Genomic DNA, 23,073 nt, shown 5'->3' with positions numbered 1-23,073 from the left:
AAGGTCCCTCTAGATGGCATCCCTTCCCTCTAGCAAATCAGCTGCACCACCCAGCTTGGTGTCATCCGCAAACTTGCTGAGGGTGCGCTCAATCCCACTAGCTATGTCATTAATGAAGATATTAAATAGTATTGGTCCCAGTACGGACCCTTGAGGGACACCACTTGTCACTGGTTTCCACTTGGACATTGAGCCATTGACTGTAACTCTTTGGATGTGACCATCCAGCCAATTCCTTATCCATCTAATAGTCCATACATCAAATCCATATCTCTCCAATGCAGCAGTAAGAATGTTGTGAGGGACCATGTCAAAGGCCTTACAGAAGTCCAGGTAGAGGGCATCAGTTGCGCTTCCCTTGTCCATTGATGCAGTCACTCCATTGTAGAAGGCCACCAGATTAGTCAGGCACGATTTTCCCTTGGTGAAGCCATGTTGGCTGCCTCCAATCACCTCCCTGTCTTCCATATGCTTCAACATGTCTTCTAGGAGGATCTGCTCCATGATCTTACCAGGCACGGAGGTGAGGCTGACTGATAGATTGTTCCCAGGGTCCTCCTTATTACCCTTTTAAAAAATGGGTGTGGTATTCCCTTTTCTCCAGTCACTGGGGACTTTGCTTGACTGCCATGACTTTTCTTCCTTTTCTGGCCAACGTACCTGTAGAAGCCCTTCTTATGGTTCTTCACATCCCTTGCCAAATTCACCTCCAGCTGTGCCTTAGCTTTCCTGATCCCATCCCTACACACCCGGGCAGCGTCCCTATATTCTTCCCAGGATGCGTGTCCCTGCTTCCACTGCCTATGCATTTCCTTCTTGCGCTTCGGCTCGACCAGAAGCCATGCCGGTCTCCTGCCTTCCTTGCCTGATTTCTTACGCATGGGAATCGAGAGCTCTTGTGCTCTAAGAAAAGCATCCCTAAAGAGCTGCCAGCTCTGTTCAGCTCCTTTATCCCTGAGGGCAGTTTCCCAGGGGGTGCCATGCACTAGTTCTTTAAACACCTGAAAGTTCGCTCTCCTGAAATTCAGGGTCTTGACTTTACTCTTTGCCTGGCCCATATTCCTCGAGATCGCGAATTCCACCAGGGCATGATCACTGCGGCCCAGGCTGCCACCAATCTTGACCTGTCCAATTAGGTCATCTGTGTTGGTGAGCAACAGGTCCAGTAATGCTTCTCCCCTGGTTGGGCTGTCTATCACCTGAATTAAGAAATTATCCTCAACGTGCTCCAAGAGTCTCCTGGACTGCATACAGCTTGGTGCGCTGCTTTTCCAGCAGATGTCAGCATGGTTGAATTCCCCCAGCAGGATCAGAGCCTGTGAGCATGATGCTTCCAGTAGTTGAAGTAAGAATGCTTTGTCAACATCCTCCTCTTGATCAGGCGGCCTATAATAGACACCAACCACGAGGTTTCCTTTGCTGGCTTGGCCTCTAATTTTCACCCATAAGCTTTCAACCTGTTCATCGCTGTCTTTGAAAGACAGCTCTGTGCAATCAATTTTTTTTTTACACAGATGGCAAGCCCCCCACTCCTCCTTCCTTGCCTGTCCATTTACTGAGAAGAAATGGAAAGCTTATATACAAACTGTTTGAGCATAACTGCTAATTTCCTTGGTTTCCCTCCCAAGTATTTGAATTTATTTTGGAATACTAACCTTATTTCTTGTCTACAAATGTTTTCAACACAGCTGCATTGTTTTAAACTTTAGTGTGAATTCTGCAGCCTTGTATTCCGTTTGCTTATTGCTATTTCCTTGTAACACCTGTCAAGTTGATAATACATTGCCTTCAACTACAATATAATAAACATCTCTAAGAGATTTCCCTGGCTTTGCAGATGGACATAGAGCAATAGATATAATTTAGCCTAACTAATATTTTCTACATGTTAAAACAACACTTTATTTGCAAGGCAGATGTAAATATAAACTGAAAGCGCTCTATGTCTTTTCAAATAAACCCACTTGTAGTGGTGACTGAAAGGGTTAATCACCTGCGGGACCTCATGTCTTTAAAGTTCATAAGGCCAAGCCCAGAATTCTCCATACTACTCTCTAGTCTGTGTGAAACACTCTGAAGTGTGGCCCCTTTTTCTTAATAGGTCCACATAGATGTATGTGTTGTTATTATTGGTGTCTGTCAAACCAAAGTGTCAAAACAACATAAGAACTTAGAATTTAACTTAGAACTGGGTATGTCATCAGTGCCCTGATCTTCCAGGTAGCCAGGTGATTTCTTCCCCCCCCAGTATGATATGCCAGTTTGAAACTTGTATCTGAACATTTGATAATGAACACTTGATGAATTTCAAAAATATGGTCCTATGTAATGTCTCAAGTAGATCAGTCCTTATCTTTTTTTTTTTCTTCTGTTTTGTATCCTGAGGATAGGATCAGTTTTTTGCCTAACAGACATGCAAATACCCTTATATAACTTTTTAGGTGGGAGTAAAGTAAATGCAGTGCTATAAGAAAAGTACAGATGTCACTTTCATGCAACTGTTTTTTCATGTTAAATGCTTATCTTTCATTTAATACTTTCCTAGGTCAGGAGCAGATGAATTCAGCTAACTTGCTCACTTCCTTCTTTCCTCAGATTCTGCTATAATATTGTGTTAGCTTATGCTATAACTCAGTGCACATTTCTACACTGTTCGTTGTATTTACTAGACATAACAATTGTTACATAATACTCGTCTTATGCATGGCATTAATCTAAAATGATAGGAGTAATTAAGGAGGCTTATATTAGTATGGTGAAGAGTTTGCACTATCTTTTGAAGTTCCTCTCTTATTTCCAGAACGCGAGTTTGACAGAATAAAATGGGCCTTGTTTTGGTATATAATTGCTGAATGTGTGCATTGCTGTTCCCAAGTTCAGGACTGTGCAGGCTGAGTCTGACTGCACTCTGGTTCTGTGTTCTGATTCTGTGCTTTCCTCCCACGTAGGTAATATTTGCAGAATTGTTTCAGCTTCCATCTCCACCACATATTGAGGTTATGTACACAGCACTCCTCATTGAACTGTGCAAACTCCAGCCTGGCTCTTTACCACAAGTTGTATCCTTTTCATGCTACTAAAGAGCCTTTTTAAAATGGAGTATTTTTTCTTTTGTTCTGTACAAGATGGAATAGCAATAAATGTCAGCAGTAATAAATTTTCCTTCTTTCCATATTTAGTTGTATGAAACTTTGCCAATAACACTGCTCACATGAAGGAATAACACAACTCAACAGTCATAAGTAAAGCCTGCATTCTCATCTAAGCCTGTTCTTTAGCTTGCAGACCAGGCAAACTGAGAGACCTTGTTCCGATTCTTCCTCAGATCTTTTTGAGGAGCCCTCTTGTAGCCAAGGGATGGAATAAATAACTTGCATGATTCTGAGCCCTGTTTTTACATCAGGGCAGCTTGTTTTTCCTGGAAAAGGAAAGGAAATTATTAATTTCTTAAATCTTTTGTTGTAACAGTGGTATGAGTGCTCCTAGTCCATTTCACTGCAAAGTGTAGTAGATAAATTAACCTGTTTGAGTTTGCACTGAAATGGACTAGGAGTATTCATAAAGTCAATAATAATCTCTCAGGTCAGAGAGTAGCTAATGGTGAGGAAGGAAGTATCAGCTCCTAGCTAATTCTGAGTGTTGCATTGGCTCCTTTTCATTGTAGTTTTAGATTGTGGCTAATGAGCTACAGTCACTGAGAATGAAGGAGTAACAGACATACCTACTGGTAATTCCATTCCCAAATTTTTATTCTACTGCTTGAAATCACCTAGTGATTGTAACCGCACAGCCTAAACTCTCACTGAGACTATCCCTAAAATTGTGGGGACCTGCTTGCAGTATCAATAGGGATACAGCAACAAAGGATCAGGGTTGGCTGGCCATGGTCTTTGGGTCGGGCCAGTGTGGACATACTTTCTTGAGCTGTTAATGATGAGCAAAGATGGTCCGTTGATTAGGCAGCAACAGGAGCATGTGAGGCTAAAACTGTGAGATCATAAAAATGTGGTCTATAATGAGGTTAATGTCCATTCGTATCATTAGTGTGCAGTTTTTGTTGTCTTATGGTGGGGATTCTGGCTTCCAGTAAAAGCAGCTAATGGTCTCACTGTAATTAATGGAAGAAAACCAGACTTGGATTAGAGAATAGATGTTACTTATTGGAGAAAACTGCATGCTTCATTATTTATTTATTCCTGTGGCCTTTTCAAAATGGGGTAAGTCATGATACAGAGACAGGGAGCTGTCAGTAGAGATCTGATTAAATCATCTCTGAAAAATGGAGAGTAACTTATGATTTCAGATGCTTCTCTGTTAACTTTAATAAGAAACTTTCAGCTTGCACAAGCCACAGAAATGCTTTACATGCGCTTGGATACAATGAATACTACGTGTATAGACAGGTAAGTATATATTTTGGGGACAACAGAAAATGTTTCTCATTTTTCTTGTGCATTGGATATTGATGCATTTTTGAAAAGGATCATCTGAAATCCTTGATAAACAGTTTGGTTCTGTACAAAATGTTTTTGGGGCTCTAGACTTGAGCTATCTGAAGAGAAGGTAAGGGACAGACTGACCACTTGCCTTTCTTCCCCTAGAAACTCTTTCCTTCAAGTCATTAGTCTGATTAGCTATACAGTGCAGCTATAAAAACTATGACAATTCTTCCACATCCATACCCCCTTCTGTTATGTACTACTTTCTCCTCTCTATTGGCCTGAGGAAGGAAAGGGTCGGAAGTGGGTTTATGGGAAGGTTGGCTAGCTGGAAAAGAGCAGTGGTGTTTCTGTGGTTTGAGTGGTCTGCATTATGTAGAACTAAAATTACTGTGCAAAAATGTGAAAACCTGTAGACTTGCACTAAGTTTTTTTCACTGCTTATTTTAGTAAGTCATTAGTCTCGTATATGCACCAGAATAAGAGAGACTGCACATTCATCCATAAAGGCTGGCTTTTGACTCTCAATTCAGTCTTTTTGTATGAGTCAACATTGATGTCTATTTAATGCGTTAACGACTACAGATTGGAGAGTTTGGGCTTATATTTGAGATTTTCTTATAGATGTATTCTACTTGTCAATTAGGAGGTTTGTGGGGATTTTTTTTGTTTGTTGTTTTTCTTTGCAGTTCTGGTATTTAATAGAGCTTTCTTCTTTTAAAAAAGGTTTATTAACTGGTTTTCCCACCACCTGAGTAACTTTCAGTTCCGTTGGAGCTGGGAAGATTGGTAAGTCAGTCTCTGTCTCCCATCAGAACTTAAACCTTCAAACTTATCCAGCAAATGTCACAACATAGTGGTTCTGTTAACTGCTTTCCACTAACACTTTTGACCCCTCCCCCCACCTGTTTACTACCATTCCTTGGTAGACAAGGTTGGTAACCTTTAGTCACTATAAAAACAATCCCAGTTTTCTGTAATGAATATCCAAGCAATACTGTGTTCTGTAAACAGTGGAAACCTGATTTGCTTGTAGATTTTTGTCCTTATCACCTCAGTCAGTTGTTTGCAAGCTTTTCAGAAGGGTTCTCCTACTTAGTAATTTGCCTTGACTCTCCTTCTCTTTGGCTCCCTGCATTCATATGTGTAACCTCACTCTCTGAGTGCCATCCTAACATGACACCCCCCACCCTCCCCCTGAATCTTGATCTTTTGGCTTCTAGCAGGAGCTCCCTGCCACCCCCTCAGTGCCTAACCATAGCTTTCCCAAAGCCTTGTATTCCAGGTACCATGCCTTCTGCTTACTCCCATCCTGTCCTGCTCCCACATATAAAGAAAGATTACTTGGGGGCTTAGTCCTCCCTACAGTCTAACTTCTGCAGCCTACTACCATACCTGCATCCCATAGCCAATGTGCCTAGGTGTCCCTGGGAAGAGGGGAGCAGCCCTGTATGTGATGCATTACTTCAGATTTACTTATGTTCCCTGTGTTGTGCCAATTGGGAATTGTGCGTTTGCTGCTTATCAAGTTTGTTCATGTTGACTGACCAAGTGGGAGCCTCCAAATAGCTGTTTTTTGAATTGCCTGCATTCCCCTTGTTGGGAACACTGATGTGGATATCTCTCTACCAAGCTGCCAGTTTTCACAAAACTTTTAAGAATATAACTGTCTTTGAGACTTCTCTTTCTCTGAAATGTATTTAATATCAGCTAAGAACCCAAAAATTGTTTGGAGGGAGGAACATAGTGAAATCATACAAGCTTTATTTCCTCGGGAAAGCAGTCTAACCAACAGAGCAAACAGTGCTTTAATTTTTTGGAGAAGCCATTCAAAAAGTTACCTTATGAAGAAGGGATTCCTAAGATTGCTAATGGCCAATAAGGAAATAGTGATAGACTGGCTCCTTATCTTCAAATTGTGTACACTGTAAAACATGAAAGTCTAAAACAGACTGATGATCAGGGGGCTGGAGCACCTCTCCTATGAGGATAGGCTGAGAGAGTTGAGATTGTTTAGCCTGGAGAAGAGAAGGCTCCGGGGAGACCTTATTGGAGCCTTCCAGTACCTAAAGGGGGCTTACAGGAAAGATGGGGAGGGACTTTTTACAAGGGCATGTAGTGATAGGACAAGGGGCAAGGGTTTTAAACTGAAAGAGGGTAGATTTAGATTAGATGTAAGGAAGAAATTCTTCACTGTGAGGGTGGTGAGACACTGGAATAGGTTGCCCAGAGAAGCTGTGGATGCCCCCTCCCTGGAAGTGTTCAAGGCCAGGTTGGATGGGGCTTTGAGCAACCTGGTCTAGTGGAAGGTGTCCCTGCCCATGGCAGGGGGGTTGGAACTAGATGATCTTTAAGGTCCCCTCTGACCCAAACCATTCTATGATTCTATGACTAGGGAGTAATCTGCTGGTCAGCTGCTGTGGGTGACACCTATTTAGCTGGTAAGCAGAAATGCAGCTCCCAGAGTACAGAAAACAGAAGCAGTTAGCAGGGCAGTCAGCACACCAGGGAGCTCCAGACAGTGTGGGGCTGTACAGCAATGGTGGTGATGTGCCACAGGGCTCTGTCCCCAGCACTGGTTGGAAACACAACCCCTGGTGAATTAAAAGCCTTGTTCCAGATGGAGCTTTAGAGGAAGAATGTCACTGTCAAGGTCTGGGGCTGCAGGAATTGCCTGAAGCAGGAGGTAGTGGTGGTTTTGCTTGTGGGAGATGTGCTCTGGTCAAAGAGCAGAGTCGCCAGGTAAAGGAGCTGTGTAAGGAGGTGAGCAGGCTGTTGTAGCATTAGGGAAGGCAAACGGATCAACAGGGTCTGTGCAGAGACCTTGCAAAGACCAGAGCCCGAGCCACATAGTGCAAGGAAGAAGGGACAGCAAGAAGCTACACTTAAACCAGTGGTGGATGGAGATAGCCAAGATAGGGGAGGCTGGAGACTTGTAACTTCTGGAGCAGGAGAAAGGCTCCTTCTCTGCCCTTAGATCTGAACTTATAGGATCAGTATAGTCCTGTAATAGCTAATGCAGGGGAACAGGCTCTGTAAGGGAGACTTCAGAGCCAGCTGGGCATGAATTGTGCATTAGCACCAGGAGGAAGCAGTGGATGATAATGGTTAGAGATCCCTTTCTGCAGGGGATGGAGGCACCCATCTGCTGATCAGACATGCTTTCATGGAAGGTTTGTTTCTTGCTAAGGGCCCATATCCAGGATGGTTGTGGAGAGACTGTTAAGACTTGTCTGGCCCTTGGACTATTACTTCTTGCTGCTCATCCATGTGGGCACCAATAACACTGCCAGGGGAGACCTGGAATATATCAAGAGTAACTACAGAGCTCTGGGGACAAAGGTGAAGGACATGGGTGGTATTCTCAAACCTACATGAGGAGTGGATGCATTTTGTGAGTTAACAGCTGGCTGCATGGCTGGTGTTGCAGGCAGCACTTTGGCTTTTATGACTGTGGGTCCCTCTGAGGAATAAGGATTGCTAGGGAGAGCCAGGATCCATCTGACAAGGTGAGGCAAGAGCATCTTTGCCAACAGGCTTGCCAACCTGGTGAGAATGGCTTTCAACTAGGTGTGTTGGGTGATGGAGTTCATACCATGAAGTGACATGAGGGAATGGAAAATGGGGTGGAAAGTACATGGGGCGGGGTGATGGGAGCGAGAAAGCACTTGGACAGATAAAGCAGGACAAAAGGGCCCCCTTCAAGTGCCTGTGCACAAATGCACACAGCCTGGGAAACAAAGTGCTAGAGCTCTGTGTGCAGATGAAGAACTGTGATGAGTAGCTGAGCTGTGGTGGGAGAGCTCATATAACCACAGTTCTGTAATGGATGGATTCAGACTCTTCAGAAAAGACAGGCAGGGAAGAAGAGGAGGGGAGTTGCCCTCCATGTGAAGGACCAGATTGAATACATGGACCTCTTCTATGGAATGGGCAACAGGCCGAGTGAGAGCTTGTTGGTCAAGATGGGAGGAGAGGCCAGTGAGGGTGACATCATGGTGGGAGTTACAAACTACCTGATTGTGGGTTTAGGCCCAGCCGGCTGCACCATGCAGCCACTTGCTCCCTGCTCCCTCCCCCCCCCCCCCCCCCCCCCCCCCCCCCCCCCCCGGCGGGATGGGGAGGAGAAAATACAATGAAAAGGCTCATGAGTCGAGATAAAGGCAGGGAGGGATCACTCACCAATTATGGTCACAGGCAAAACAGACTCGACTTGGGGAAAAAGAAATCAATTTAATTTGTTACCAATCAAATCAGAGTAGGATAATGAGAAATAAAACCGTATCTTAAAAACACACCTTCCCCCCACCCCTCCCTTCTTCCCGGGCTCAGCTTTACTCCTGAATTCTCTACCTCCTCCCCCCGCAGCAGCGCAGGGGGACGGAGAATGGGGGTTGCAGTCAGTTCATCACACATTGTTTCTGCCGCTCCTTCCTCCTCAGGGGGAAGGACTCCTCACACTCTTCCCCTGCTCCAGCGTGGGGTCCCTCTCATGAGGGTCAGCCCTCCATGAGTTTCTCCAACGCAAGTCCTTTCCACAGGCTGCATTCCTCCATGAACTGCTCCAGCATGGGCTTTCCCAGAGAGTCACGGCCTTCTCCAGGCCCAGCCACCTGCTCCAGCATGGGGTCCTCCACAGGCTGCAGGGGAATCTCTGCTCCACTGTTAACCCTCCATCGGCTGCAGGGGGACAGCCTGCTGTCTCACCACAGGCTGCAGGGGAATCTCTGCTCCAGTGCACCTCCTCCCTCTCCTTCTTCACTGACCTCGATGTCTGCATGGTTGTTTCTCTCACATCCCATTCCTCTCTCCACTGCAGCTTTTTTTTTTTTTTTAAGCCATCTTTCCCCTTCTTAAATATGCTATCGCAGAGGCGCTACCACTGTTGCTGATGGGCTCGGCCTTGGCCAGAGGTGGGTCCGAGTTGGAGCCAGGGAAGCTTCTAGCAGCTTCTCACAGGAGCCACCCCTGTAGCCCCTCCCCCGCTACACAAACCCCTGCCACACAAACCCAACACACTGATCAGGATTAGAAAGTGGTCAGTCATCTTTAAACAACTGGAGGAATTCTGTGGATCACAGACCCTGTTCTTTATGGAGGACTTAAACCTCCCTGACATCTGCTGGAAGGGCAACACAGAGGGATGCAAGTAGTCAAGGAGATTTCTGGAGGGTGTCAGGAATAACTTCTTGACACAGGTACTGGATGGGCCAACCAGGAGTGACACACAGCTGAATCTGCTATTCACTAACAAGAAAGAACTGGTTGAGGATGTGATAATCAATGGCAGCCTTGGCTGTTGTCCTGGTTTCGGCTAGGACAGAGTTAATTTTCTTCCTAGTAGCTGGTATAGTGCTGTGTTTTGGATTTAGTAGGAAAAGAATGTTGATAACACACTGATGTTTTTAGTTGTTGCTAAGTAGTGTTTATACTAAGTCAAGGATTTTTCAGCTTCTCGTGCCCAGCCAGCAAGAAGGCTGGAGGGGCACAAGAAGCTGGGAGGGGACACCATCAGGACAGCTGACCCAAACTGGCCAAAGAGCTATTCCATACCATATGACATCATGCCCAGTATATAAACTGGGGGGAGTTAACTGGGAGGGGGGATCGTGGCTCGGGAACTAACTGGGCATCGGTCAGCGAGTGGTGAGCAATTGCATTGTGCACCACTTACTTTGTATAGTTTAATTCTTTTAGTATTGCTATTGTCATATTATTATTATTATCATTATCATTGTTTTTCATTCCTTTCTGTCCTATTAAACTGTCTTTATCTCAACTCACGAGGTTTTTTTTTCCTGATTCTCTCCCCCATCCCAGGGGTGAGGGGGGCAGTGAGTGAGCAGCTGCGTGGTGCTTAGCTGCCAGCTGGGGTTAAACCACGACAGCTGTAGTGACCATGAAATAGTGGAGCTCAAGATCCTGAGGGGAGTGAGGAAGGAGAGTAGCAGAGTACAGACCCTAGACTTCAGGAGAGCAGATGTGGTCTTATTCAGGGGACTGGTAGGGAGGATCCCATGAAAGACAGCTCTGAAGGACAAAGGAACTCCAAAGAGCTGCCAGGTCTTTAAGGACACCCTCCTCCAAGTGCATGAATGGTCTATCCTGATACTCAGGAAACCAAGTAGGCCAGCTTGGCTAATCAGGGAGATCATAACTGAGGTCCAATGCCAAAGGATGTGCACAGGAGGTGGTTGCTTCCTGTCCTTGCTTGGACAGTCTACAAAGGAGGAATTTCGAAACATTGCCTGGACATGCAGGGATGGTATTAGGAAAGCCAAAGCTCAACTTGAATTGAGATTTGCAAAGGACATAAAGGGCAATGAGAGCTTCTGCTGCTACACTATCAGTAAAAGAATAAACAAGGCCTGCAGCTGAATGGGGCAGGTAATTTAGTGACAGCAGAGGTAGCTAAGGTACTCAATGCCTTTTTTGCCTCAGTCTTCACAAACATGGTCTCCTGAGTCTCTGTGCTTAGAGATAGTGTTCAAGGAGGAGAAGAATTACCAGTAGTGGAAGAGGATCAAGTCGGGAATCTCTTGAGAAATCTCAACCCATACAAATTCATGGGACCAGATGGGATGCACCTGAGGGTGCTGGAAGAGCTGGCCAATTTCATTGTGAAGCTGCTCTCTATTGTCTTTGAAAGGCTGTGTAGATCAGGAGAGGTCCCTGATAATTGGAGAAAGGTAAATGTTGCACCCATTTTCAAAAAAGGCCAACAGAACAATCTGTGTAACTGTAAGCCTGTCAGTCTCACTTTGGTCCCTGGGAAAATCATGGAGCGAGTCCTCTTGGAATGCATTTCTGAGCACAAGGGATAAGAAGGTGACTGGGAACAGTCAGTATGGGTTTACCAAGGGTAAATCATGCCTGACCAACCTTATTGCCTTGTATAATGAAAGGACTAAATTTGTGGACGAGGAGAGAGCTGTGAATGTCATCCACCTTGACTTTAGAAAAGCTTTTTACGTGGTCTCCTACAGCATCCTTGTATCCAAATTGGATTGTTATGGTCTAGATGGATGAAAACCTGTCTGGTCTCTCAGGCTTAGAAGGTAGTGGTTAATGGTTTGTACTCTGCCTGGAGCCTGGTTACAAGCAGAGTACTATAGGGGTCAATTCTGGGACCTGTCCTGTTTAAGATCTTTATCAATGACCTGGAGGAGACAGAATGCACCCTTATCAAGCTTGCAGACAACATTACATTTGGAGGTGCAGTTGATATGCTTGAGGACAGGGCTGTCATTCAAAGGGACCTATTCAGGCTGGAGAAATGGCCTGAGAGGAACCTCCCAAAATTCTACAAGGACAAATGCAGAGTCCTGTACTTGGAATGAACTAACCCCCTGCAATGGTGCAGGTGGGGGACTGACTGGCTGGGGAGCAGCTCTGCTGGAAAGGACTTGGGGGTCCTGCTGGACAATAGGCTAAACAAAAGCCAGTAGTGTGCCTTGGCAGTGACAAAGGCCAAACAGTATCCTGGGCAGTGTCAACAGGAGTGCATCCAGTAGATTGAGGGAAGTGATTATTCCCCTTTACTTGGCACGTGTTAGACCTCATCTAGAGTACTGTGTCCAGTTTTGGCCCCCCCAATACAAGACAGACATTGAGAAACTGGTGGGAGTTAATCAGAGGGCCACCAAGCTGGTCAGGGGGCTGCAGCACATGCTCTATGAGGAGAGGCTGAGGGAACTGTGCTTGTTCAGCCTGGAGAAAAGAAGGCTTCAGGGGGACCTAATAACAGCCTTCTAATACCTACGAGGAGGTTACTGAGAGGACGGGGCTAGTCTCCTTACTGAGGTGCATGACAGGAGGACGAGAGACAGTGGCCATAAATTCAAACAGGGGAGGTTCCATCTGGATATAAAGCAAAATATTTCATTGTGAGGATAAGCACTAGAGTAGGGGCCCAGAGAGGTTGTGGCATCTCCATCCTTGGAGGTTTTCAGAACTGATTGGTCAAAACCCTGAGTGACCTGGTTTGAATTCATTGTTGACCATGCTTTGAGCAGGAAGTTGGAGTATGTAGCCTCCTGAGATTCTTTCCAACCTGAATGATTTTATGAATTGTGATTATCCAGTGAATGTTCCCTACCTGTTGTATCAGACCAAAACAGATTAGAACACAAATACATTTGTTAGACATGATCGTGTGGGGTTTTTTTGGTTTGGTTGTTTGTTTGGTTTTTTTCTTTGATAGGTCAGACTGTCTTACTCAGGACCTTGAGAAGCCCAAATCCAAATTTGTGAGAGAGGTTTTGGAAAAATGCATGAGGTAAGTAAGACTTCCGAACATCTTGCTTTTGTAGTTATGTTAAATTGAAGTTTGGCCATTGCTTCCAGGTAATGATGCATTCCTTTTAATGTGGCTCTTGTCTTAAGCATACATATTTTCTCAGTTAACTTTTTTAGCTAAAGTCTGTTCTGTTGTCTTGCTCAGTTTTGTTCTAGTGCATCTGTTGTAGGGCACTGCTTTTCTTAGTGCACTGGGGGACAAATAGGTGGAGCAAGTGGAGGTGACATCCTTCTAGGTACAAATTAAGAAGGCTTTACTTTTTCTGCTTGGGGATAGGTAAAAAGAGTTGATAATAGGGCAGGCAGGGAAGGAAAAAGAGTTCAGGTAATTTGCTGGAAAACAGTGGTTATTAACAGAAATAGGGGGGTTTATTATATCCCTAGCTTAAGATAAATAAGTATCTTGATTGTTCTGGGCATCTCCAATTCTCATGGACCTTAAAAAGAAGCTGCAAAAACACAACAGCTGTCAGGATTGGGCTAATGATTGTGGAAATGGGGGGTATAGGAGAGTGCAAGAGCAAAATGTTCAAAGAACCTATGTAATTCAGTATTTTACACGGAAAAAGCTTACCTGTTTTGCGAGAGTTTAATGTATGAAGTGTGAAATTGCTGTGCTGCAGAAAGATTTCATTTTGTCTGTGGCTCCTTTTGATTTTACTGTGAATTTAGTAGAGGAATTCAGCATTTGTAAGGTAAGTAAGATGGAAGGTAAAATGAAGCCATTTGGTTTAATCTTTTTTTTTTCTTTTTCCTCCCCCGCCCCCCCCCCCCCCCCCCCCCCCCCCCCCCCCCCCCCCCCCCCCCCCCGCTTTTAATACCGGTTTTTTACCAGTTGTCCCCGTAGCATCTTAGACTTCTGTGAGGATTAAATTCTAGTATTAATCATCTACTAGAAAGTTTTGATTAAGTTAGCTCTTGCTATCTGTCAGGAACTACCATTGCATTGAGTAAACGTTTTGATTTTATTTTTTTTGCACAGTCCAAATTAAAAAATAGGAAAAATACTTTAAATCAGTGAGTTGAGTCAGTCCTGATGATGATATGCCATTATAATTCTACTGCTGTGAAACTTACTTTTGTAGGCTTTCCTACTATCAGCGAATAATAGACATTGTTCCTCCAAGCTTTTCTGTCCTCAGTCCTGCAAACCCAGTGTGTATTTACAAATATGGAGATGAAAGCAATAGTAAGTATTTAAGTTACTGAAACTTCAATTCCAAGCAAATTGTTTCAAAGCAAGGGAATGTCCTAGCTTGAGTGTCAAGTCACTTAACTTCATGAAGGAGAACTCAGCTGAAATAAATATGCTTGATTTTGATCTAGTGCTATGTCTGGATCTTTTAAAAAAAATAAAAAAAGTCTAGCTGTATGAAGTTAAATCATACTGAGGTGACTGCAGTCTAGATGCTACAGCATTGCTTTGGTTTGCCAGGAGTCTAAAAAAAGAAAATTTCATTTATTTCCATCATTCAGGCAGAATACTGTGCAGAAATGAATGTAGCAAAAGATAATATGGACTTGTTTTTGAATGAATGGGGCACTTAACAATAAAAGATTTTACTAAATAAATTTGGTTTAATGATGCAAGCAGAGAGGCAGCAAATCATGTGAAGGATCTGTCATTATCAAAGGCAGAGATAAGTGAGAAAATGCAGGTAAGTATTGTATTTTCAAGAAGCTGATGGAAATTAGAATGGAGTTTTAATCAGGGGAGTTATTCCCCCCTCAACTCTGAAGATGCTAGAAAAGGGCTTGAATTTGTGAAGAATAGGAAACCCGTTGATGAATTTTATGGAACGGTCATATGGACAGTGGTATTGGGAGCAGCAAGTTTTGGGGGTAGCTGGGAAGCGTACATGCTTCTCTGAGAAACACGCTGATGTAAAAATATTCATTCCATCCTAGACTTGAAAAGGATTATATGAACTTTCTGTTTTCATTTAGGGTCTCTTCCTGGGTATACTGTAGCACTCTGTTTAACGATTGCAATTAAAAATAAGGCCAGTAACGATGAAATCTTCAACATTTTAAAAGATGTGCCTAATCCAAATAAGGATGACGACGATGGTAAGGACATCTGATATTAGGCATTGCAAGGTTGTCATTAGTTTTGCATCTAAACCATTTTGCTGTCCTGTAGTTATGGTTTCTGCTGCTAATTGAACTGTATGCTTTCCTTTCTAATAGTTGGTTTCAGTTTAACAATAAATGGAAGTAACATACAATTGTCAGTGTTTCTTCTATTCTTGTCACGTACAGAGACAGGTCTGTTCTAGTTAATAGAAGCAACCTGGCCCTTGATGTGGGTTCTGCTAATTATCCACAGAGGTGGCATGAAGGATTTTTAACATTTTCCTTTGCCTTCAGCATTAGAGCTCATTTCATGGTGTCAGCTTTGTCCCGAAGATCCAGTGCCTTTGCCCTACTTAAGAGCTTGCCTCCTGTTGACATAGTCCCATAGCAGTTAAAGCTAGCACCCTGGCTACCTTAGCTTTCCCTAGATCTAAATGAAATGGGCATTCTCACAATAGGACTTTGCTCAAGTTCTTTCCAGCTTTGCTGTTGGTCCAGCCACACCTAATGCTCAATTTCCAAAGCCAATGTGCTCTTGGGGTCTGAAAGGAGTGTGAGCTACAGGTTTGAGGAGTGATCTTTAAAACATAGGGACAGTTTGGGTAATACTGCAATACTTGTAAGTGTTCTGTTATGCAGGCACAGAGCAGCAGTGAGCCTTTTTTTGCTTGAGAGCCAGTATTGTTTTCCTTGATTTGCTATAAAGACCACGTAGTAATCGATGTTCCTTTTCTTACCCGTTGTTGCCAGCAGGTCTACAGCAGTGTCCAGGGGATTCAGAACCGTTCACCTCAAGTGTCCCACATCCCCTATGCACAATTGGTGCCCCCCTTCCCCAACCATTACAAATACCCAACCTCTGTATTATAATCATCTGCAGCTTCCTCTCTTCTCATCCATTCCCCCTTTCCCATGCTCTATGGCCTGCCTTGTCTCCAACCCAATGCAGACTTCTGCAGCGTCTTCAGCTGTTGTTCCCTGCTTCTCTCCGTCAGTGCTGTTAGATGCCACTAGCATAGTTGTCTCTCTGCTGCTATTTCTTGTTAACCTGGAACTATTTCTACATGTTTTCTCCATGACAAATGGAAGTCCCAAGATCTGCTCCTTTTAGAAGATATTTACTAACTCCCTGTTCAGCCTTGCAAAATCCAGTCGCTGAAACTTAATTTATTGTTTTAATTCATTTTACAAAAATTATCTTTAAAGATTCTGGAGCAAATTAAAACCTCTACTTGAAGTACTTATTGTTTTAACTTTAAATAACTTGCAGATGAAGGATTCACCTTCAATCCTTTGAAAATAGAAGTTTTTGTACAGACTCTGCTCCATCTAGCTGCGAAGTCTTTCAGCCACTCCTTCAGTGCTCTGGCTAAGTAAGTGTGGCATGTGCTTTATTTTGGGGCTTACAGAACCATTTCATTCTGACAGTGAAGTGCCTGATAAAAGAACTCATCTACAGGCTTCAGTAACATTTTTAGATGCTACACAGTGTGATGTGATGGTGTGTTTTGGGCAGAAGCAGTAACACTACTAAAAGGAAGGTAATGTGAAAACTAGGTTACGTAGCTGAATGGAGTTATTAACAAGACCATACACATCTTAAGCATGTTGATTGCATTAGGGTGAGGGTTCTGTCTGCTTTAAGTCTCTTGCAAGTATAAAGGTACATATCAATTTGGGGTTTTCCTGTTGTCAAATCTGGGCATATCAGTGTTCTTCACCTGAGCATGACTGAGTACATCCTTGAATGTCTGTGATTCTACCAGTAGCCCTGTAGGGGTTCTAAAATAGAGACTGTTTGGTACTCAGTCACTGCACAAAAGCAATTAGGTCTTTCCTGGAGTTTAACGTTGGCAGAAAGTGCGAGAGGAAACGTACATCTGTGCAGTGGAGAATGTTGTAAATGTCTGTTATTGAAATAAAAAACCAAAAATCTTTGTAGCTTTCTCAAATGCAAATGTTACTCCTGAAATTGAGCTGAAATAAATCCCCTTGTACCCTTCATTGTAGCCTACAAAGATGTCCTTCAACCCAGCTCTCACCTTGCTTTTGTTACTAACAAAAGGTATTGCGCTATGAGTTAGTTGTCTGCACAAGCATACTGCTGTTGGGTTGTGCTGTTGTGTTTAAATCAATCAATAACATGCAGGTTAGTCAGTTGGTTTAAAAAAACAAAACAAAAAAAAAACAAACAGGGGGGAGATCATTTGTGTGGCAGTTCATCAACTCATTAAGTGTGTAGATATTTCTGTATGTGACTCCTAATTATGAAAACTTAATCTACCTAAAATATAAAGAGAGTTAATAGGAAGTCTTAAGTAATCTTTCTAACAAGTGTGGTGTGTTATGATTCTTTGTGCATACTATTGCAAAGTCTTGAGAAACACCCACTGTGTAATGAAAAATATCCTAGCTAGTGTCCGGATTAGCTACTTGCAAATCTATTACATCCTCTTAATGATAGTTTCTAAATCAAACAAATGAGGCACTCTGTCTATACTTTCCTTTGAAAGAGGAAAGTTATTGCTCAAGCCATGGGTTCTCTGTTTTCGGTTTCATTTGCATTACTGAACTTTATTTAGACTTACAAAGTCCATGAGACAAAGAGCTGTTACCTGACTGGAAGAAAAGTTGGAGCTGAAAATGGTCACAGTGCAGCAGATAGCTTATTGCCTGTCCTGGAGGTGCTTGCAAGTGCTTGACTGCTTTGTGATGCTAATGAATTTTATGTTTAGAAGACCCCAAAGAATAATGGGAGAGGAGTACTGCTGCAGCTGGCTTTAAAATGTACTTACTGTAGTTTGCCCTGCTTTTTTTCTCTCACATCAAACCTTACCTATTTTTCCTTAACTGTCCAACAGCACATTATGCTACTAGTATCTGAAGTGCTGGGAAGCCATCGTAGAGTGGATCAGGTGGTTTGTTTCTTTGCTGTGTATTCTGTATTCCAAAGACTGATGCATATTTAAATGTACAAAGCCATATAATGTATGCATGGGGGGAACCTTTCCTAAACCCCTTTGGCTGGCTCCATCTGTGAGTTCACAAGCATAATGTACTTTGGAGCATCACAGAGAAGGAACAGCTGGTAGATTAGTTCATTTTAAAATTAATCATTTGCTGAGTGTCCTGAGGAGCAAGTGATATTGCTTCATGTTGAGTGACTGCATACCTCCCATGACAGTATCATGTCTTCTACAGTGTGTTGCAACAACCAGTATGACTCAAAATCAGTTAAGTTGGTGGGGTTTTTTTTTAAAAATTAAAAATAATTAAAAAAAAAAAATCAACCCACAACTTCTTAAATATACCTAAGCAATATAAAATTTATTCTAGAATATTTTTGGAGTGCATGCTCTTAAAGACATGCTTTAACTTCTAGAGGACTGACTGCAACGGTTTAAGCAAAATGAGATGAAAATAACTTATTTTTGACACTGCATACTTGATGCTGTTAAACTGTCTCAGTATGAAAGAGGTGGTCGTGACTTACTGAATTATTTTTCTATTTATACAACTTTATATACTTTACAAATGTAAAAGCTTGATTTTTGTCTGCACATGGAAGATTTATGATGACGGTTTATAACAAACGATGGTCACTAGCCTACAGTCAGTAACATAAGGAGCAGGACTGTGTATTCAGAGTTATAGTGGTTTCACTGCTGCATATCAACAATCCATAAGGTCAAAAGGAGCCATTTAAACTTTATAGCTACATTACATAAACTGGGCTGTGAATACTGACATAGGAGTCAGCTTAACTCTACTGAACTAGATGCTCTCAGTGCTTTCCTCAGTAGAGGGGAGATTGAATAATGGTCTACGGTTATGGAAACACCTATCAATAGGCAAAGTCCAAGGCACAAAAAGCAGCAAATTTCACTCTGCCTGCATATAGATAAGCACACCAAGCAGCAGAGTTCTCTCCTGCATTTAAAAGCATGAGAACTGTAGCCTAGCTTTGAGGAGTAAGTTTGCCCCTGAGGCAGGGTTACATTGCTTTTAGGAGTTGTCTTGTCTCTGCAACGTTTTAAACTCAGGACAGTTCTATTTGTCAGGGGGTAGCCTTTCCAGAATTGTTGCAGATTGGCCAAAAGAAAATGTTGGGACCATCTAAGCCACTTACTATGTGTCTCCTGCTTCATTGCCCTGATCCTAACCCCTCCATTGACTACTTATATTTCTTTAAAGGTTTCACGAAGTCTTCAAAATACTTGCTGAAAGTGATGAGGGGAAACTCCATGTCCTGAGAGTTGTATATGAGGTTTGGAAGAATCATCCGCAGGTAAGAGCATCAATGGCAGATATTTGTTGAAGTTTCCACTCATAGAAAGTCATGATAAAATATAAAGCATTACAATTTCCTTTGTTTACTTAAAAATACTGTCTATTGTCTATTTGTATTTAAAAGAATTGAAGTTGTGTTTACTACTGTTAAGTGCCTTAAACTGGACATCAAATTTATTCTCTGTCAGTGAGACTTTCACATTAAAAGTTCAGTGTAGAAGACTTTCAGCTTTGTGCTCTGCTCTGGTTTACAAGAGAATAACTTAAAAACCAAACCAAAACAAACCCAACCCAACCCTGTTTTTCTTCAAAATTTCAATACTAGAACAGTATTCTCGTGCTTTATGCTTTTTAAGATGTAGATCTTGTAACACAGAAGTAGGCTGAAGAGAGAACCTGGTTAGTAGGCAAAAAGAGAGAACCTGGTTATTTAGCACTTGTGTGGTTTTTCACTAGCAATCACAATGAGCCAGAAAGACCAGGTTGGAATCAGTGTTATGCACAGACAGAGCAAGTAAATCTGCTCTCAACCACCGTTCAGAACAGATTTGTCTGTGACACTACCATGGTTAAAGTTCATTCCCGAGTCTGAAATAATGTGCTGAAAGAACTATGAAAAATACCTCAGTTGTTTAAAACATGCAGTTTCTTCACAGCAGTTGTTGTTTCCCCATGTTGTCGTTGTTTTATAAATGGAGATCAGTAAGAAACTTGTGTTCAGTTTTTCTGCATTAGTTATTTGGATATTTCTCCCTGGTGTGTTTGTAATATATGATATTATGTCTGGAAGCGATTGGTGCCTCAGTTGCATGAGCCAGACTTCCAAAAGTAATCTCATTGAGTGCTGGAGAATCCTTGCATCTGCTACTGGGCCTAAGGCCCATTTTCTAGGGTTACTAAAAGATTAATTTTAATATTCTTAAAAGTCAGGTCCAGAAAGAGAGGTAAGATATTGTAAAATAGCTTCTTAAATAAAAGGATCAAAAAAAAGCAGAGATTAAATATATATATATATATAAATTTCTACCTGAAATATCAACCTTTAAATTATGGATGGTCACAGCCTCAACTATTTTCTGGGGGCACAAAGGCTTTGATGTCATAAAGGAAAACTTTAAAATCAAGATTGAATAATTTCACAAATTCCTATGTCTGTGTTACATGAAGGCTCAAACTAGGTAATCTGGATAATGCCAGGATGAATTTCTGCATATAGGAAGCAATCTTGGAAATTGAGAAATGAGTCATGAGTTCTCTGATTCATTCCATTAATTTAGTTTTATACCTTAAATTGAGCTTTGTTACACTTCCCTATTCTATTTGAGAATGGATGATTATGAGAATAAATATGTTGCAGATTGAGTTTCTTGGGTATTGCAGTATAGAGTACATGAATAATTAAGATGGGCCCTTTCTTCTGAATGGCACAAAGCTGTTCTAATCACAAGATAGTTTTTGTAGCTACTTGCTTGATCAAGGTAGGGTCCTGTAGTAAATACTTATATACAGTGCTGGTTTCATTCTAAAATGAAGAGGTCCTGCAGGAAAGAGCATATGGTTGTAGTTGGGGACTGTTGCAGTCCAAGGAGAGTAGGCTAGCAATTGCTGTTACCTTATGGTTATGTAACAGGAACACATCTTCTGGTTGGATACTCCAATGTTGACTATTGGGACTTGCTTCTCTGATGCCTTGTCTCAAAATTCAGTTCTTGTATTTTTGCTCTTGGGAATAGCAGTAGTACTCACTTGAATGAAAAGTGAAGTCATCACTCTCATGAGGAGTAAAGATGACTTGTTAAAATGTGAATGCATACTTGGCATGATTGATACAGCTCCCCTAGTCTGAGCATTTTTAGGTTCAGCAAATGAGATGTCTGCTTTAAGCAGTACTAGCTTCCTAAAGTGTTTGAAAATACCCATTAGTTTGACTAATGTATTTGCAAAGTTACATAAACCCAAACTTGACTCTAATAGCTTTTCATACAACCCAGCACTGGTTGTACCTTAGCCCACAGTAATTTCACAGGCTCCATGTTGCAGCAGGTAAACTTGACCGTTTCTTGCGGTAGGAATGACCATCTTGCCTTTCCCAAAATGTAGATGATTGCTGTTCTTGTGGATAAGATGATTCGAACACAGATTGTTGATTGCGCTGCGGTAGCAAACTGGATCTTCTCTTCAGAACTTGCGCATGATTTTACTAGGTAACAAGTGTGGAATTTCTGTCTTCAGTTGCTTTTTATCTGAATTTTTATTTTAAATGGTTAGAATCCATTTTTTTTTTAACATAAAATAATTGTAGTTTTTACTTTCATTATTTTGCTTTAAACTCTACATAAAATTGTGTTGCTTCCCTAAAACACAAGCTTTAGTATTTTCCTCTGAGCTGCAGTGTGCATTTCTATGTCCTGCAAAAAGCTATGCTAGCAAGATTCATGCAAGTAGCCTGTAAGTTTGCCAAAGTCGAAGGAGAAGCTCTAGGACCATTTCTGGACAAGAACCATTAACCCTGTTGTATAGCTGCTAGCCTGGTGGAGTCTTGGCTTGCACCTAGGGCATGTATCCTGCATCACCCTCAGATATATTGTTTACTGAGAGTGGGAAAAATGCTCAGACCTGGCAGTTTGATGCTAGTAGTGTTGCAGAATGATTCTGAAATAAAGCACTGGTTTGGTAATTCAGTGCAAAGTACAGGTAAGAAGTGAGTGATATGCTTTCTTAATATTGAACGTTTGCTCACTCCAGTAATCTCCTAGGTAATAACGATGAAATGTTGTAAATTTCCCCCAGATCAGTGTTGTGTGCTTCTTTATTTGTTTATTAGTTTAACTTGCTCTGTAGCAATAGAAAGTTGCCCTGTTTCTGATGGTTTGAATAAGAAGAGTTGAGAGTTATAGCAGACCTGTGCATTTTCTGTCTTGGAACAGTGTGCAATTTACTGTTTTGGGTTCTGCATCTTTCCTAGGTTCTATGTCTGGGAAATCTTACATTCCACAATTCGTAAAATGAACAAGCATGTACTGAAGATTCACAAAGAACTGGAGGAGACTAAGGCAAGATTGGCAAGACAGCACAAAAGAGTAATTTGTTTATTTTTTTTATACATATATTTGACGCTAAGTAACCTGCAGGCTGTCATGTTTCAGACTGACACGCAATTGGTTCTCGGAGGGGCTGAATAAAAATACTGTCAGGAGGCATATCTATGTGTGTTGCTATCTCTAGTACTAGGACACTAAAGCTGACACATTTTTCGTTTGTTTTTCTAAAGGCTGTTAGAGCCTGAGAATTCAGTGAAGTCTTTAAAGAAGTTCACGTGCATTTGCACCATTCAAAGTTTTTCTTGTAAGTTTTTGTTCCAACATGAGCTTCTTTCACTCTCTTTTTTGAATCTTGGTTCCTGTTATATTATTGGGTAGCAATAGGAACAGTCAAATTCATACTCAAGTTTACTGTAGGTTCTGTTAGTTACTTTCAGATTTTACTAGTAAGTAGTCATTTAGGACCTCGTATCTTGTGTGGAGAAGTGCATGGAAACAGCCAGCTGTCATTGAGAAGCAGAGATAGTTGTCACTGTTCTTTTGACAGATGCTGCTGGATTCGGACAGTTGCATCTGCCTTTTGCTTCTCTTGGATTTTGTTTTTGAATGTCCTTGTATGACCTAGACTACTATTTACAGTGAGATGACTATCAAATATTTTTAGACACATTGAGTGGACTCTTAAGTCCTAAGTGATAGTAGAAGCTTGTTATTCCTGGACAAGCAGCTGGGTTACTGGGATTTTGTACTGCACTTGGGAAAAGAAGGTGCTTTCTGTGCCTTCCCCATCTGAGTGTTTTATGGCACCAAATACTTTCAATGTCCCTAGCCAGCCACTCCATTCTAATTAGTCCTTTTTTTAATTCGCTTTTGGCTATTTTGGGGCTTCAGGTCTAAGTAATGATGCTGTAAAGTACAGTGAGAGTGGT

General features: G+C 42.0%; 1 protein-coding gene across 1 annotated transcript in view; it reads left to right on the top strand.

Moving 5' to 3' along the window:
• LOC127029009 (nuclear cap-binding protein subunit 1-like) overlaps positions 1-23,073 on the top strand; it is a 55,760-nt gene that overhangs the window by 19,410 nt on the left and 13,277 nt on the right. The window contains exons 11-20 of the mRNA XM_050914681.1: positions 2,949-3,059; positions 4,339-4,403; positions 5,166-5,228; positions 12,643-12,717; positions 13,823-13,926; positions 14,685-14,807; positions 16,084-16,186; positions 19,008-19,101; positions 21,204-21,307; positions 22,069-22,183. Coding sequence (XP_050770638.1) covers positions 2,949-3,059; positions 4,339-4,403; positions 5,166-5,228; positions 12,643-12,717; positions 13,823-13,926; positions 14,685-14,807; positions 16,084-16,186; positions 19,008-19,101; positions 21,204-21,307; positions 22,069-22,183 — 957 coding nt within the window. The remainder of the gene's footprint in view (positions 1-2,948; positions 3,060-4,338; positions 4,404-5,165; positions 5,229-12,642; positions 12,718-13,822; positions 13,927-14,684; positions 14,808-16,083; positions 16,187-19,007; positions 19,102-21,203; positions 21,308-22,068; positions 22,184-23,073) is intronic.

Source organism: Gymnogyps californianus, unplaced genomic scaffold (genome assembly GCF_018139145.2).
Source record: "Gymnogyps californianus isolate 813 unplaced genomic scaffold, ASM1813914v2 HiC_scaffold_60, whole genome shotgun sequence".
Lineage (NCBI taxonomy): Eukaryota > Metazoa > Chordata > Aves > Accipitriformes > Cathartidae > Gymnogyps > Gymnogyps californianus.
Note: the sequence above shows the minus strand (reverse complement) of the source record. Positions and strands in the feature narration are given on the sequence as shown.